The following is a 17226-nucleotide window of genomic DNA, read 5'->3' as shown; positions in this document are numbered from 1 at the left end:
ACGCTGCAAAACTTCCCTGCGTGTAGTTGAATAGTTACACTATTAACGCGGAACAACTGAGTTAATTTGTCCCGACAGTGTTGAGCACTTGATCAGTGTTTTAATGAATGTTACACATGTCTGTTACAACCGTCTGTAAACTCTTTATCTCTGCAGTCACACATCAGAGCAGCTCATGATTAAATCAGTTTGCAGTGTTCACAGAGAGAAATAGATTAATAAACATTCAGGCAAAGTCAATTATCTACCAAGTATAACAGAACATTCATGTAAATAACCTGTTTTTCTCAACTCGGATAACACTTTGACACGTTTTGAGATTGATGATGTGACTGATATTTTTTTTTTGTGTGTATATTGATGCATTTGAACTGCTTCTCACTGTTCTCATCAATGATGCTATATCTCTGGTCTTGAGTGTCCAATCTTTTCTGGTGTGATGAACGTGCACACATTCTGCATTTGTCACAGTGAATGGATGAATACCTCCCAATGACAATACAGCTTCATATTTTTTTTATTTTCTTAATCACAAAGCAGGACACTGTTTTCTGCATTCAGGAAGTGATTTATTTTAATTTTTTTTGTTATTTTTTGGAGAGTTGAACTCCTGAGTTGAATAATTGGTATCTTAACAACTGAGGTCAGCTTTTCTGTTTTGTTTTGGTTTTTTTTGTTTTTTGTTTAGTTTTTTCTCCACTCAAGCTTCCCTTTCATGACACCTGTGAGAAGAAATTAATTTGTTGGTTCATGATAAACATCAGCAAACTACATTGGACAATTTTGTCTGAAGTCCACACAAAATTTTGGCGCACTACTGATGTAACGTGCACTTAGATATTGGCCGTGCCTTTTACATATGCAGAATCCACTCAGGACCTTTTCATTAAATTAATAAGTAAATATAGTCTAATGTGCAGTTTTAGGCAAATGACTTGCATTTAAATTGTTTAAATCTGATATTACGGAAAGATTGACTTTGACTTACTGCACTTGTATTCTTCATATTAGCTCAATATTTTGGCCTTTATATACTGTTATTCTATATTGTGTAATATGTTCATAATGCATCCAAACTGCATGTTTACCTACAGCTTCCTGTTCAATCTCTCTATTTGTGAATGGGTTGCATTATTTTCTTTCCCAAGGCCTTTATATTCTCACTGCATCTCAACATGTACATATCAAAGCACCATTTTACAAGCAGGCACATATATTAGCGTTCACTTCAGCCAGTCTTTGTCAAGTTGAGTTAAGGCAGTCAATCAGCACTGAGATAAATGACTATTTGTAAAGATAATGCACAGAATATGACGCATTACAGTCACCAGGAATGTTATTCATGTTGGACTGTTTTGTTTTGGAAATGCTGTAGCACCCCCAAGTGGCAGCACAGTGGTACTGACCTGAAGAGGTTGGCGTTTCTTTTTTTATTGTAAAGCCCAATCAAAACAAAATATATCTAACTGAGGCCCTATTTTAAGTTAGGACATCCACATTTAAATAACTCTTATTTAAAACTACCCATTTGTAAACATTTAATTTACGACGCCCTGCATTAGATGTAAACTTTATTTATAGAACACTTTCTTTGGAAACTTGCTCTAGATCAGATCAGGCTTTAATAATGCCAGTGAATTGAAAATGCATTTCCGGAAGAGTAAATGGAAGTTCAATTTCGTTTAATTGTCTCCATTAAGAGATTAGAAATGGTATTTCTGGCTTCAAACCAGCAGACTAAATGCAGTTAGTTACAGCGTCCTTCCTAATGGAGCACTCCTGTGCAGCGTCGTTGTCCGTGGTTATGCGCGCGCGCGCACACAAATGCTCCACCTGTCGCTTTGACATTTTAATCCGGTCTGAAACTCATTTAACTGCGTGACCTCGGGATTGAATTGGAAAGTATTCCTCGACGCCGGCTTTAGTGTCTCTGGATAGTTCTCACTTTATCTGTGTGCGTCGCTCCTGTCGAAGCGCGCTCTCTTTGCAAGCGCCGGGAGCGCGCACGTCGCTCTGGAATAACGTCGCTCTCGACGTCACTGCGTCAATTTTTTCTCCGTGTTTCCGGTAGTATGGCGGCTCGCTGAGAGAGGGGCAGTGATGTGTGGGGTTATCTGGACGTGACCGTGTACGTGTAGGCAGGGGCGTTTGCGTGATGGCGGTCACGCAGCTCTTTCGGCTGGTCGTCTGTAGGTCGACGGCTGGCGCGACACTCCGCGCGCACAGGAGGTACAGCAAGGTGCGCAGGCGAGCAGAGCTAACGTTAGCCGTGTGTGTGTGTGTGTGTGTGTGTGTGTGTGTGTGTGTGTGTGTGTGTGTGTGTGTGTGTGTGTGTGTGTGTGTGTGTGTGTGTGTGTGTGTGTGTGTGTGTGTGTGTGTGTGTGTGTGTGTGTGTGTGTGTGTGTGTGTGTGTGTGTGTGTGTGTGTGTGTGTGTGTGTGTGTGTGTGTGTGTGTGTGTGTGTGTGGGGTTAGATCATATTATAGTTTTTCCTCCTCACAATAACAATTCATTCTTGTAATTTATGTCAATTTTGTCCTGCTGATCATTCAAATTTTACTCTTTTTGAACATTTGGTATGAAGGCCGAAGCTGTTAGTTACAAATAACAGATTACAAGTATAATGCTGTAATTCATTCAAAGATTTTGCTGTAGTGAATAAGTTAAATATTAATTACACATCATTACCTACTTCACTGCTAAAACTATAAGTAACTTGCATGGTCATATATATATTGTCGACATTTTATACAACTGCTTCAAGCAACTACTTTTAGAAAAGTACTTTCACTTGAGTATTTATTTAAATCCCATAGTTGTAAATTTAACAGAATCAGCACACTGTACATGTACATTAGTACTAGTATAAAATGATTTCAACATGCCTCATCTGAAGTGACATGATTTAAATTTGCATAACAAATTTATGCTTGTAATTTAAAGGTCCCATATTTTACAGTTTTTCAACAACTTCACGTAGTTGTCAAAGGTCCAACAACATTGTATTCGAAGTGTATTGCTCCAAATCGTACCTTAGTTGTAAAATTCAGCCAGTCTAAAATTCCCTCTAGTGTGCTCTACTGAGAACAGGCTGGTTCTGTGTCTGGACCTTTAAATGCTACTGAGCTCCGTCTGTCCTCGCCTACCCCATGTCTGTTTTCCGGTAGCGTTTGCGAGGAGAAAAAATGGCGCCTGCTCATAATTGTAGAGGGCCGAACTCATCTACCTGTGGGAACGGCGAGGTGAATATCCACTCCCAGAAGGAGTGGTTATTTCCCCAGATGGTGTCATAAAGGGAAACTCTTATGAACATATGTTCGCCTAAAAGATGGGTCGAGTGTGTGAGGTGACAGACTTCCTTCGCTTCTGGGGCCTCAAACAGGCTTTAGGGACACACATTACTGTTATAGAACCAGTCTAAAGTAAATTATGCCTAATATGGGGCCTTTTAAATGAAGGGCTATAAAGTGGTCTGTACTTCTTTAAAAAAACAGAAATCTCCATTTTTTTCAGTTCTTAGTGCTTCTGGTGTAGGAATTTTCCACTTTTTGAAACCCTGTATGATGCACCTGTCACATGCTGCAGTGAGGTGTTACCACGCTACGACTTGTAACCTCAGAATAGGGTCGCGTTTATGCTTTTGGACGTTGCTTTATTAACTGGAGTGACCAGAACACAGCAGGCTGAGTTGAGGGTGTTAAAGTTTTCACAGGGAGTGAGCAGAACGGACGGATTAATAGTGAGTACATGAGAGGGACGGTTCACGTTAGACCCGTTGATGTGAACGTGAGAGAGACGACGTTGCGGTTTGGTAATGTGTGTCGGAGATATTCCGGCAGAAGGTATCAGAAGACGAAAGGCTGGAATAACTAACAAACAGAAAAATACTGAAAGCAGAGGAAGACATTGCTCTAACTAAAGACTGACAATGTAATCAAAATGTTTGATCAGTGTCACTCAGCTCTAAGGGGAATTATCAATATTAGACTTATTTAAATATTTCTGCACAATACGCTTAAACATAAATTCTCAGTGCTTGATTAAAAAAAAACAATTTTTTTACAGTGATTACAGCTGAAAGGAAAGCATTAGCCCAGCCTCTTCAAATAGGATGAGTAGAAAATAGAATCTTTTACATAACCCAAGCTGAGGTAGAAACCTGATCAGTTGCTTTAGTAATGTGACTCCATTTCACCACATTTGTCATTTTCTGCAGTCAGATGAAATTTCATTTGTTCATTTATTAAAAGGCCTTAAGAGTTGGAACAAATTGGTAGACTGGAAAAACAAACCTTGAACTCAATCATGACCGAAATGAATATTTCTCCCTGCTGTGCTGTACTTGGCCCTTTTCTGCTGGTTCCCTCTGTTTCCATCCTTTTCACTGCCGTTTTCCTCTCGTGTCCAGCTGCAGGTGTCGCCGGCTTTATCCGAGCGGCTGCGGTTGTTTGAGTCTCTCCGGGAAAGACGGAACGACAGGAGGCCGGTCGGCGCATCAGAAAAGCCCCTCAGCATCCGACTGGCCGACGGTCGGACGGTAAAAGGAACGTCTGGCGTCACCACGCCTCTCTCTGTTGCTCAGAGCGCGCGGTAAATATTTAGAATAATCCGAAGCCGTTTCACTTGAGTGTTTCAGCCACCGACGCAGCGGCTTCATCGCCCATGTTGTTGTTGCTGCTGCAGGCTGAAAGGAGCGCTGGTGAGCAAAGTGGACGGGCAGCTGTGGGAGCTCGGACGACCCCTGACCTCTGACTGTGAAGTACAACTTCTCGGGTTTGACACAGTTGAAGGGAAACTGGTAATTACGCTTTTCCTCTTGAGCTCGATTGAGTTTTCATCTCGGGTTGTCTGAAATACAACCTGATTGTTCCTGAGGACTTTCTTCACATACCAGTTGTGTTCATATAATAGCACTGACAAAAAAACTAAACGTGAGTAAGCTACATAAGCTTTTAATTCCACTATTACTGCATAAACTCAAAGATGCTTGAGGATTAAATTTATCCTGCGATTCAGTGAACTGATGTTTAGTCGTATGACCGCAGGTTCTGAGAACTGCTTCACAGTTTTCCAGCCCAGAGATGATTAATCTGTCTTCCACAATTTCTCAGAATATTTTTGATTTTGCCTTTTAAAAATGACATTTTGGATGTTAAACTGTGAATTTTGTACTATATTCAGTTACTCCGAAGCATGCATGTCATGACTTGTGGGTCTGTTGGGTTTCTATTACTCTACTACATGTTTGCCATGTACTAGTTGATCTGTTTAGTGACGTTAAGCTGCTGTTACCGTTCTCACCACAATACACATATGTATGCCCTGTCACTTTCTCTGCTACTTTACCTCCATTGTGCCGTCTTTGCTCTTTGTCCTTGGTGTCCTACCGTCTCTGTACCGTTCTCAATGTCGCAGACAGCATGGAGGACGGGGGCGTGCGTCCTGGCTGCCGTGTTGGAGGGCGTCTTTGGTGCCGAGGTGTGCAGAGAAGGAGCGTCCGAGCTCGGACTCTTCTGTGACTACCTGCTGGACAACAGGTGAAAAACACTCACGTCACCGTTCTTGCTCAGGTGTCAGCGAGGACGTCTGTGAACCATGAGCTGTAATTTCCTTCATGTTTAATACTGTGCTTAATTAGCAGACAAGTTTGTGTCCGTGCCTCAGCTTCTGCAGCTCGAGCCATTAAATTTCTAGTTAACATGATTCATACATACTTTTTCTTTCCTCAATATCATCTCAAGGTTCATGCTTTTCCACACTCTTGGCTCTGTTTTACTGCCGCCCCCTCCCCAGTTTTTGATTTATGAACGTTGAGTGTGACTTCATCCACAGTTGCTTGTCTCTGAGCGATGTTGAGGAGAGGTGCAAGGAGGCTGCAGCCCTGAAGCTTCCCTTGTCCAGACTGGAGCTGACTGTCCAAGAGGTCCAAGAGCTTTTCCAGGTCAGCAAGTTCTTTGTTTGTTTTTGTTTTTAGAAAAACTAAAGGGGGGGAGTTGAAATTTGGCTTTAATTTCAGAAATTACATAGATATTTAGAATTGTCATTGATTATGGCCACGATTCCCAATTCTTTCTACTGAAATTCCAACATTTCCAAAGCACCCCATCCAGACATACATGCAGTCATTATTGCATTAAAACGCAGTACCTCTTTTTACTGTGTTTGCTAGAAACTACACATTTAATATGAAACAGAACAAATTAAAAAAAATTAAAAATCACATCCACAGTTAAATTATTGGTGTATATCATAATTTTTGCATTGTAACATTTTAACCTTCAACATTTTGTGCTTTCAGGATTTTCATTGTTGTATTTCTGTGCAAAAATAGATTTTAGAGTACAAGCAAGTGCTCTGAAAAATAAACACATTGTTGACCTGGCCGTAATGACAACAGCTTTGCCATGTTTGTCTACTGAGAAATACAAGGAACATTTTTGTGCTGTTAATTAATTAATAAACATCATATCGATCGTGTATTCAAGGCTGATTAATCTGCTGCAGGAGGAACGTTACTGCTTTCCTGACCTCCGTGTTTTTGTACAATTTCATTTCCAACTCTTTTATTGTCTTATTTACCCATGGTGTGGGTTCTACTTTGTATTCGCTTCTAAAAAATCTAAATTGACCAACTCTACCTTGCAAAATAGATCTTCATCCCAAATTGGATTATCTGGTGGGAAAAAAAAAAGGAATAAAGGCAAAACATGTAAATAGTGTATTAGGTGTAGGGATCACTTGGTGCACCTCTTCTGCTTCAGCAAAACATGATGCACATTTGGTTTTTCTTTAAATTGTTGCATTACCATCTACAATCATACAGAACAGAGGAAAAATAATAATCAAGGACATTATTATTTCATGTTTCTGTCATGTAACTTTTTAACCAAAATTATCTTAGATCTTTTTTTTAGATTTGCTTCAATATTATTATGAGTAATGCCACCTTTTTCTGTTAGGGGGCAGTGGTGAGCTCAGAGTTTCAGCTCATCATTTAACTGTCCACTCTCCCAGCATCATTACACACTGCACATTTTACTCTGGGACTTCACAGAAGTTTTCCAGGGAGAATTTATTTGAAACTTCTCAGGCAAAATTGAAAATATGACATTAAAAACTGAAATGCAGTCGTATAGATGAGTTTTTTCCCCCCACAGTGATTAGAGAAGGATTATGGAGCAAACTAGGAGTCGACCACACTTTCAACTGTGTTTAAGTTGGTTTGGTGCAAATTTGAAGTGATTTTTATTTATTTTCCCCACGCACCACACAACAAGAATTAACTACCGTATATAAAAAGCATGTACACTTAAAAATGATTAAATAGAAAAGTAAATTTTGTGCTGAATTTAAAGTGACACATCAATACATTTTCTGGGTTCATTACACACAAACTATAATTATTCAAAGCTCTTTTGTTTTAGTTTGAATATTACAGTCAAAGAGTATCTCTGTTAAAAAATGTTAAACAGTCATTGTTGCCACCAATAATGTATAATAAAACTATGAAAACATAACACATTATTATATTTTACAAATGACACCGAAGGTTCTTCTTTGTAACTCTGCAGTTTAACAATGACCAAACTATTATTAGACTCGGAATGGAAACATTATCAGACTAAGTTTTGAACACATTTCACTCCAGTTGCACAGTTTGTAACAAACGGGCTGCTCGCCATGTGGAGCAGGGGGCTAGTTTTTGTATCATACAATTTAAGCCAGCCTCGTAGAACCGAAAAAACAAACAAACACCAATTTCTTTAGGAAAATTCAAACTTTAATGTTGACAAATACGGGAGAAATGTGCGATTGTCTTTTAACACGTCAAGTCTAATATGTTAATGATTCTGATCAAATGTCATTTGTCAGCTTAGCATGTAGTAACCTGAAAAGAAAATTAAAAAGTAGCGGTGCATAGATCTATTGCACACAAACTAAAATAAACAGAGTTTTATTTTTTTAATGATACATTTTCTAATGTTTAAAATCATTTGGTATTTTTGTAATTTTCCAAAGTTGAAAAAAATGCTCCAAACTTTTCAGTATATTTGAGTTTAGAAATAACTGACATTGCCTTTAAGTGATATTGAAATATTTGGAGAATTGATATCTGTAACATTTGATAACACGTGACTCTGCTCACCATGGAGGAGTGGCTCTTGATTTTGGTGCTCTGTGGTTTGCTTCCTTCACATTGTCCACATATTGATGTGTATTTAGTGTGTTTTCTGCACGTTCCTGTTGCAGAGTGCCGATCTGAGGCTGCGGCTTGTTGAAGAGCAGACAAACGACTCCACTGTCACAGTATACAGGCACGTATAAACACACACACACAGAGCGGACGGTTTATGAAGGAAGTGGTTGATAAATCCTCAACAGGTGAACCAGTTTCATCCTCTCTGTGTACTCAGGTGTGGAGACAGTGTCACGGTCTGGAACGGCCCCCTCCTCCCCCACACGGGCCTCCTCAAGGTCTTCAAGATGCTGCAGGTGAGTGTGTACGTGTGTGTACTTCAGTCTCACACACTGACCTTGTGCATTTGTTTTTCCAGTTTTAGCTTGAAAAATGATTTACTTCTAATTCAAACACTACATCCATGTCATTTTCCTTCTCATTCCACCTCACGTTACGAAGGTTTTTTTATGACATGCCGCTATGATAAAAGACATTTTATCAGTAAAAAAAATCACGTCACTCGTGTGGCTCTCAGGCAGATTGGACGCTGGCTCAAAATGGAATTTTCCTCGTCTTTATTGATCCGGGCAGAGGGCGGGGTTTCCTTGCCGGGCTGTCACTGGGCAGACTGAGGTTTCAAAACAACCAGCGGCATGAAATATCAGCAGCAGGATGTTGGTTTTTTTTTTTTATTCCTGTTCTGAGTTCCTACACGCAGCCATCCATCAGATACACTGTCACTCTCATCTGTTTGCCCTTCCTCCCCCGGCTAGCCCTCGCTTTCCCTTTCTCGTTTACCACGTCCTCGTTCGCTCATTATTTCTCTCCCCCTCCCCTCACCGCCCTCCTCCAGCTGTCCTCCGTGACCCTGACCAATGAGACGGAGTCCTCGGGTTTGACACGTCTGCTCGGCTTGGCCTTTCCAGGAGAGAAGGACAGGCAGGAGTGGGAAAACGAGCAGGAGGAGGCGAGGAGGAGGGACCACAGACGCATCGGGACGGTGAGATGAAAACATAATGAGGCTAGACTCAAGCGTTGCCTTACTGCAACCACATTGTTTCTGTTTTTTGAACAGGACCAGGAGCTGTTCTTCTTCAACGAAGTCAGTCCAGGCAGCTGCTTCTTCCTGCCTAAAGGAGCCCACATCTACAACACTCTTACGGACTTCATCAAGGTGCACTCGCCTTCAGATTAGCCCAGAGAGGAATGATGTGTAACACTACAAGACTTTCACCCTTGATCTTACAGTCCTGCATTAAGTGAACACTTAAATGAAGTCATTGCCAATTGATCACTTTAAAAAGCTTCATGCTAAAAAAAAAAAAAAAAAAAAAAAAAAATCTGCAGTTGTCTGTAGATAACTAAATGTCCTTTATTTTGAGCTGGGTGTCATCCACATCGCAATGAAACTATTATTTTGGGGGGAAATATGGCTTCTATATATGAGTGGGTGTCATTTTCACACACACACACACAATAAATGAATAGAACAAAAAAGGTGGTTAATATTTTGTTTTTGAGTATTAAATCTATTGAGGATTTTGTATATTTTTCCTATGTTAATTGAAACTAAAGTGATTTTCTTGACAAAGCATAGTATTGTATCATCTTCAAGAGGGAGTAGTAGAGGAGGAAGAAGTAGTGAGAAAGACGCTCATTGATATCTGGCCTGAGGACTATCATGGTTGTTTGTGTCTACCCATGAGCTAATTAGCCTAGCCACCACGGGCTAAAGAGGCGGGGCTTTCAGTCTGGACCAATCAATGAGCCGTGTTTCTTCTTTACTTCTTCTCTGGTCAGTGTTTGTTTTGGGCAACAGCGCCCCCAAATGAGCAGCTGTTTTAATTGCGTGACATTTTCCAGGCAGGTAGATCCGGTCTCAAAGGTGGTGCGTGAACGCCACCCGAACTAAATGAAGGTGTGAACCCCCCCCCCCCCCCCCCCCCAGTGAACAGAGTCCTGGACTATACAAATGTGAAAGGCCCTAAATACAAAAAAAAAAATAAAAATTATAGGATAAAACAGAAATGCTGAACAGCTGTGCTTTATTTCTCTTGAGCAGACGGTCAATTAGAACTAAAACTCAAGAATTTGTATTACTGCTTATGCAACTAAAATCAAAACACCCAACTTCCCCATAACCTGCTCCAAATACTCTGAATATGACCTTTGTTGGATTTATAGCATCATAAAATACCACTTTAGTTTTCCAAGTTTTATGGGGTGTTTACTTCATTGGCTTAATAACGAAAAAGTGCGTGTGTGTGTGTGTGCGTGCGTGCGTGCGTGCGTGTCTGTGCAGGCGTGTGTGTGTCAGGATATTGCTCGCCTTAGCCTTCAATTATGACACTGTTGTGATGGTGTGACCTTGTCTGTGCACTCATTGTCACACACACACACTCACATCCTTCCTTCCCGACCTCTCGCAGAGTGAATACCGAAGGCGAGGCTTCACCGAGGTCGTGACCCCGACTCTTTACAGCACTGCATTATGGGAACGCTCGGGCCACTGGGAGCACTACAGCGAGAACATGTTCACCGTGACATCGGAGGGCTCTCAGACCTACGCTCTCAAACCCATGAACTGCCCTGCACACTGGTGCGTGTATACACACACACACACACACACACACACCACACACATGTTTCTTGACACTGTAAACTCAGTCATTCTATATTCATATAGCACCTTTCAGGCAGCAATGTTCAATATTATTTAAAAAAAAGTATTTATTTAGAATTTCCTCTCATCCTCCCGGTGACCCGAGGCCCGGCGGGTTGTTGCGCGATCAGGCAGGCCGTCCGCGACCACGACAGAAGAATCAACCACTGTTTTCTTCTTCCGTTTGTTTAGTCTCATGTTCGAGCAGCGTGCTCGCTCCTGGAGGGAGCTTCCGCTGCGATGGGCCGACTTCGGGGCTCTGCATCGGAACGAACTCTCCGGAGCTCTGGGAGGCCTCACTCGTGTCCGCCGGTTCTGCCAGGACGACGCTCACATCTTTTGCGCACCTGAGCAGGTACGCAAGCAAACAGGCAGATATTTGCCTTGTTTTCATGCTTGTTAAGGTAATAGAAAGTGTATATGGGACCCATGCGGAGCCATATTACTGTGATTAGACAGGCTGCACAAATAACTCCCGAGACATTCCAGGAGGCCTCGGCCTGAATGAATGAATGAAAGTCTTTGTCCTGTGCAAACATTACACCTCCATGTGTGTGTCTTTAGTGGCCGTACAGTAATCCTGATCCCCTACAGAGATTCCTGCAACATTCCCATAATACCGCTCCTCCGGTTCATCCGCCCGCTTCCTCTATTAAGGCGCAGTAATAATTGCCACATAATAAAAATCACAGTGCTTGTTTCTGACATACTAATTTGATCTCCGAGAAAATGCACTTTCTTTCTTTCCTTTCTTTTTTTTTTTTTGAATCGCCACTTCGGTTGGAATTTAACCTTCTTGACTCAACTGTTATATTATTATATCCTGTTGTTGCTCTCGTCCTGACTCTGTTCATTCCTTCTCCTCAGCTAGAGGAAGAGATTGTGGCTTGTTTGGACTTTGTGAGGAAAGTTTATCAAGTGTTTGGGTTTTCCTTCCACTGCTTGCTGTCCACACGTCCCACGCCGTGCCTCGGGGAGCCTGAACAGTGGGACGACGCCGAGCAGGTCAGCACAAACCGCTCGCACACTAGTTATCATGTTGTGTGACAAATACAGCTGTAGACAGGCTGGATTGTTAAATATGTACTCTGTAGGAAGCGACAAGTTCATTAGAGCTTGAGGGGGAAAAAATAATGACATGGCGTAATTAAATCTACTTAATCAGTTATGCCAGTGGTACTTTCCAGCGGAGACCTGCCCCGTGTCGAGCTGCTGGGCAGATGTATATCTCTAAATCCCTTCGGACCCCTTTTGAATAGCTGCAGCAGCAGTTTATACTCATTCAGTTGAGTTTAATTGAACATTATGGTTCTGAGCACACACACACACACACACACAGAGCTCATGTCTTCTCCATGCCTGTGTGTACTTACCGCTCTTTGCTCTGTGGTTGTGTGTGTGTGAGCAGCAGCTGGAGAGAAGTCTGCAGCAGTTTGGTGAACGCTGGGAGTTGAACCCCGGGGACGGAGCTTTCTACGGACCGAAGGTCTGTGCAACGAGTAACGGAGAGAAAACATCACCACAGTAGAGTGTGTGCACACTGCTGATCTCACTAGTTGCACACAGCATCTGCAACAACGTTTGTTCTTCACTGATTAATTCACCTGGAAAAAGTATCAGGTGTTACACAACAAAAACCAACTACCAAGTCTTTATGTTAGTTGGTGTGACCTGCAGTGGAAACTCCTGTTAAAGGGAACAACTGTATTGGCAGAAAAACAAATGTTCTTCATGTCCAAAATAATACAATTATATTAATATCTTTACAGAATATTTTTTTCTTTATGTACCATGTATCCATCAACCATTTATCATTTCCAAAAACGACCAGACAACGTAGAAATAGTTTTGTGTCACTATACATACATATTTATTACGCGAACCTCTCAAAACATTTCAATTTTTATTTATGTATTTTTGCATCTGAATGATAAGATACTAGTCTGGTGGAGCTAGAAAATAAAAAGTTATTGTGAATTAGGCACAATCGGTATTCAGCCACTGCCAGTTATTGGTTTTCTTGGCTTATCATGAAGGGTTACTTCCCCCAAAGAATAATGGACATGAGTTTATTCCAATGTGAAATCATAGCCTCATTGTCTTTCCCTGCAAAAAAATCTTTCTATTTAGGTCTGTTGAATGAAAAAGACATCTAAAACATGTAGAACCGGAACCGGATGAATGAACTGGTTTAACCCTTCATGAACTGGAACATTAATAAATACACAACTTATGTTTTAGACTATGCTCTATATTAATGAGGAAAAAAACAACAAATGAGACACAATATTATTTTAAACAGTCATAAAGGTCCCAACCTTTCTTGTCGGAGCCCCCAGGTTTCCTCTTTAGAAGACTGGACCTTTTTTCTGATTTCTTATTTGTCCAAAACGTTAAAGTTGAACCCAAACGCTGTGGGACACGCCCACTCACAACATATAAAAGTAATTTGCTTTTTCCCTGGTCGGCTCTTGACTCCAGACTGTTCGGTCTTATTCAGGGGTTTCTTTTGTTGTTTTTTTTAACATGTGCAAAGGTGATTTAAAAACCTCAGAGCAGAGCCTTGAACCCTTCCTGCAAACTCTAATGATCCTCCAGGCAGGTCCCAGCCCCCAGGTTGGAAACCGCAGTGCTAAATGAGATGTATTACAATTTATTGGCTGTGTTGATGAAGCTCACTAACATTTTCCTGCTTTTTCCATAAGATGTTATTTGAAACTCTGGGAGTCTAAGCACTTATTGATTACAGATGTTATGTCTTTGTAGACTTAACATGTCTCACATAATTCAATAGAATATTTTTTTGTGTATGTTGTCAATCTAAATATTATCTCTGTCTTTAAGCAGTAACTTCATGGGAATTTAGTTATGAAGCTTTTTTTTTTTCTTTTTTTTTTTTCAATCTCCTTGTGTAAATTTCTAATGAGTGGATCCGCCCAAGTTGTAAAACCACAAAGATGAGCATGTATATTTAAGAAGTCACAGTCTCATTCCTCCGCGGGTGGTTTATTAGTTTTTGTCAGAGATAACAGAGCGACACACACATACACTCTGTTTTTCTTGTGACTCAGAAGTAGAAATCCTCGGCAGTAAATCCTCAGTTCACATTAAGACAAACTGAAATGGGAATTCCCCCCCCCCCGGAATGAAAACGTTCAGATAAACTGGAAGCAGCAGGACGGGAGAATGACCTTGCATTTCTGTGAGGAGATTTGCTTTCCACTCTTTCTGCAAATGTCAGTGAGCGTTTAGGGGAAGACGGTCATGAAGACATGATTCTGCTCATGTGGACACACGCAGTAGGACACAGGTCAGATCCGAATGGCGTGAGACGCATCATGAAACAAACGCTCCTTTCAGACGTGGAGCCGCGGCGCGTTTGTCATAATCAGCTTGATTACTTCGTCTGTTTTGCCCCAAAATCTCTTGTTTCTGGATCTCATCCTGGAAAAAACCAGATACTGAGAAACTCCATGTTTCATCACAGATCGACATCCAGATCAGAGATGCTATTGGCCGACAGCACCAGTGTGCCACAATCCAGCTGGACTTCCAGCTGCCAATCAGATTTGACCTTCAGTACGTCGGGTGAGTCATTCATCAGTTTATTGAGCATTGCACTGATTCGGGGCAGCGCTCGCTCTGCGGTGCTTCTGGAATTACTCAGGTTAAAGTAGCACCGGTTTGGGTTCAAAGCAGTTTGATTTGATCAGGACAGATTAGACCTTTATTCAATTTCTGACCTCCAGTGAGCAGACGCTCTCTTTGTGGCCTGAATCTCTTTGGACTTATTAGTCTGCTCAGCTTCCCTTGTGGTTCTGACTGTCCTGCGCCTCATTGCAGGAAGTTATTTAGTGATGTACTATACCAATACTATACATCTCTGACACCAGTAATTTAAAACTGTGATTGTTTTTGTTTATATTTTTCAGGAAAACACTGCTTTTTATGTTCAAGTTTTTATTAAATTTAGTTTTCTGAAACCTGCACCACTTGGCTCTGTATTTAAGCTCTGACCGTCTCCAGGTCAAACTGGACTGTTTGTGTCCCATGAACCAGATTTAATGTGACTCTGACGGTCTCTGCTCCTTTCTCTCAGACGTGACGGACAGCTGCACCGGCCAGTGATGGTCCACAGAGCCGTGCTGGGATCGCTGGAGAGGATGATCGCCATCCTGGCTGAAAACTTTGGTGGGAAATGGTAAGAAGATGTTCACCCTTCTGTTTCTGATCTGCTCATAACCAGAACTCCCAAACTCCTGGCTCATGGCTCACAAAACGCTGCTCCAATAAAGCTACAAAATATGAACTAATTGTCGGTCACATAAGGTCTTCTGCGTTGGTTCGCTTGGATTATCATGGAGGATTACAGGGAAAGTGGCCATTTGATCCAAATCTCACAAAATCCACCAACAACTTCCTCCAAAGGAATAATTGACATTTTTCCAGCCGTGCTGTTGGGTCCTGGTCACAGACGGCCTCTGTCCTGCATGCCTGGGATGCCTCCCTGCTCCAACTCACCTCATTGTAATGAGTAGCGTGTTATCAGGCCTTCTGCCGAGCTTGATGACATACTCTTGAGACGTAGGTATGTTGGAGCAAAAAGACACACTGGCGTCACACATTTGTGACACGAGCTTCTGAACAACGGGGAAAAAAGTGAAGTTGAGGAATCGCCACATTTTGAAAATTGAGGTTGTCTTAGTAAAGGTTTTTACTAAATCCAGGGAATAAGAATGAAACACTCCAGATCAGCTGGTGTTTTGTTCAGTTGTGGCTGTAACTTAACCCTTCCCCTCCTTCCCCCCCCTCCGTCAGGCCGCTGTGGCTGTCTCCTGCTCAGGTCATGGTTATTCCTGTGGGGGGCAACAATGAGTCATATGGCAGAGAGGTCAGTGTCTGATGATACATGAGCGGACCATGTGTTTCTCTGACTTTTCCTTCCCGTTCTGTCTTGATGAATTTGCCTGCTGATGTGAGGGGCACTATACAGTCTTAAAAGAAGCGATCTCTCTCTCCTCTTAAGGTGGTCCGGCAGTTCCACGAAGGGGGCTTCATGGCCGATCTGACTTATGATCAGGGCGCCACCTTAAATAAGAAGATCCGCTCTGCTCAGCTGGCCCAGTACAACTACATATTAGGTAATGATGAGGAAGAAAGTGAAGCCTGTCACATTATCAGTACTCCCATCTCCAGCCAAACATTTGAAACATCTCGTTTTCGTGCAGTTGTGGGGGACAAGGAGTGTGAGAGCGGGACTGTGAGTGTGAGGAGCAGAGGAGGCAAGCAGCTGGGGAGGAGGCCGACAGAGGAGGTGCTGACGTCCCTCACACAGCTACGGGACTCCAGGAGCAACCAGGACGAGTTTTGACCCACAAATCATGGATTGTTTATTTTTTGTTGCGTTACTTTTTTGTGTGTTTTCAGAAGAAATGTCTGGTAAAATTGAATAAAAGTATTTAAAACAAGGATGCTTGTGTTCATAAGTCACTGTTGGTTTTTATCCTTCTTTGGAATTAATTAGTAAATGTGTCCTCAAAAGTACATAGGAAGTTGAAAGCTATTTAAAGATGACTATCGGCAGTAATGCCGGCATTACTCGGCTGTAGATGCAATTTGTTCACTCAAAGCCATTAAATATGCAAACCCGCCGCTTACATAAGCGTGTGTCACGATGTGAGAGTAGAAAAGCAGACATACCTTTAAAAGAGTGGAAGAAAGGGAGGACTAGAGCGCTGGATCTGACTAAAATAGGAGAGGGAGCAGCTGCGTCAGGCTGTGTGTTTTCATGTGTGTTTAGTGGAAACAGCCAAGTCAAGGTAAAGGTCAAATGGATTGGAAGCTTTTTCCCTTTTAATTGAGAGAGGGCAGCAGGATGGAAAAGACATCAGTCACAACAGTGACACGGAGGGGGAAAAACCGAGGTGTTGGCTTTGAGAGAATAAACTGAGTCGACTGAACAAAGGTTGTGAAACCTGTACAGTGGGACGGCGTGTTTGGTTCTGCGGACCACGTGTGGAATCTTTAGGGCCCTGACTGGGAGCTCACTGAGGAATAAGTGGTGGACGTGAGGCGCTCTTTACAATCAATTCGCTTTAATGCGGCGCAAACTTGTGAGCTGATGGTGAAATGAAAGGTTTAACCAAATTGTTTAGTTTTTGTCAGGTTGTGCACAACTGGGTACTTATTAATAGAATTAAAGCTGTGTGTTCTTTTTCTGGAGAACACAAAGTTACTCAAATATTAAAATTCAACTTGAGAGCGAGAACAGTCGCTGTAACAAAGCCGCTTTCTATTCAGAGTTCTATAAATGGGAAGTGGAAGTGAATTAAACCAAAACAGCTTGGCCCTTTACAGTACTCGGATTACTTTGAGAAAATGAATCA

The 17226-nt window shown here is 41.8% G+C and overlaps 1 protein-coding gene across 2 annotated transcripts; it reads left to right on the top strand.

The window, feature by feature from the left end:
• Positions 1–2038: 2038 nt before the first annotated feature.
• Positions 2039–16329, top strand: tars2 (threonyl-tRNA synthetase 2, mitochondrial). Of its 2 annotated transcripts, none has more exons than XM_080471491.1 (18): positions 2039–2239; positions 4408–4589; positions 4683–4797; positions 5415–5536; positions 5832–5940; positions 8250–8314; positions 8414–8492; positions 9032–9178; positions 9254–9352; positions 10608–10777; positions 11033–11195; positions 11708–11845; positions 12249–12326; positions 14328–14428; positions 14940–15041; positions 15659–15731; positions 15867–15981; positions 16069–16329. In XM_080471491.1, the coding sequence occupies exons 1-18, from the start codon at positions 2156–2158 to the stop codon at positions 16209–16211; spliced, it is 2085 nt and encodes a 694-aa protein (XP_080327617.1). In that variant the 5' UTR covers positions 2039–2155; the 3' UTR covers positions 16212–16329. The 2 variants fall into 2 exon arrangements, with proteins under 2 accessions (XP_080327617.1, XP_080327618.1); XM_080471492.1 differs by having other exon boundaries at positions 2061–2239; positions 4414–4589.
• Positions 16330–17226: the final 897 nt, after the last annotated feature.

Source organism: Lipophrys pholis (genome assembly GCF_963383615.2).
Source record: "Lipophrys pholis genome assembly, chromosome: 9".
NCBI classification, from domain to species: Eukaryota; Metazoa; Chordata; class Actinopteri; order Blenniiformes; family Blenniidae; genus Lipophrys; species Lipophrys pholis.
The sequence above is the reverse complement of the archived record's forward strand: the minus strand, read 5'-3'. Positions and strand labels throughout refer to the sequence as shown.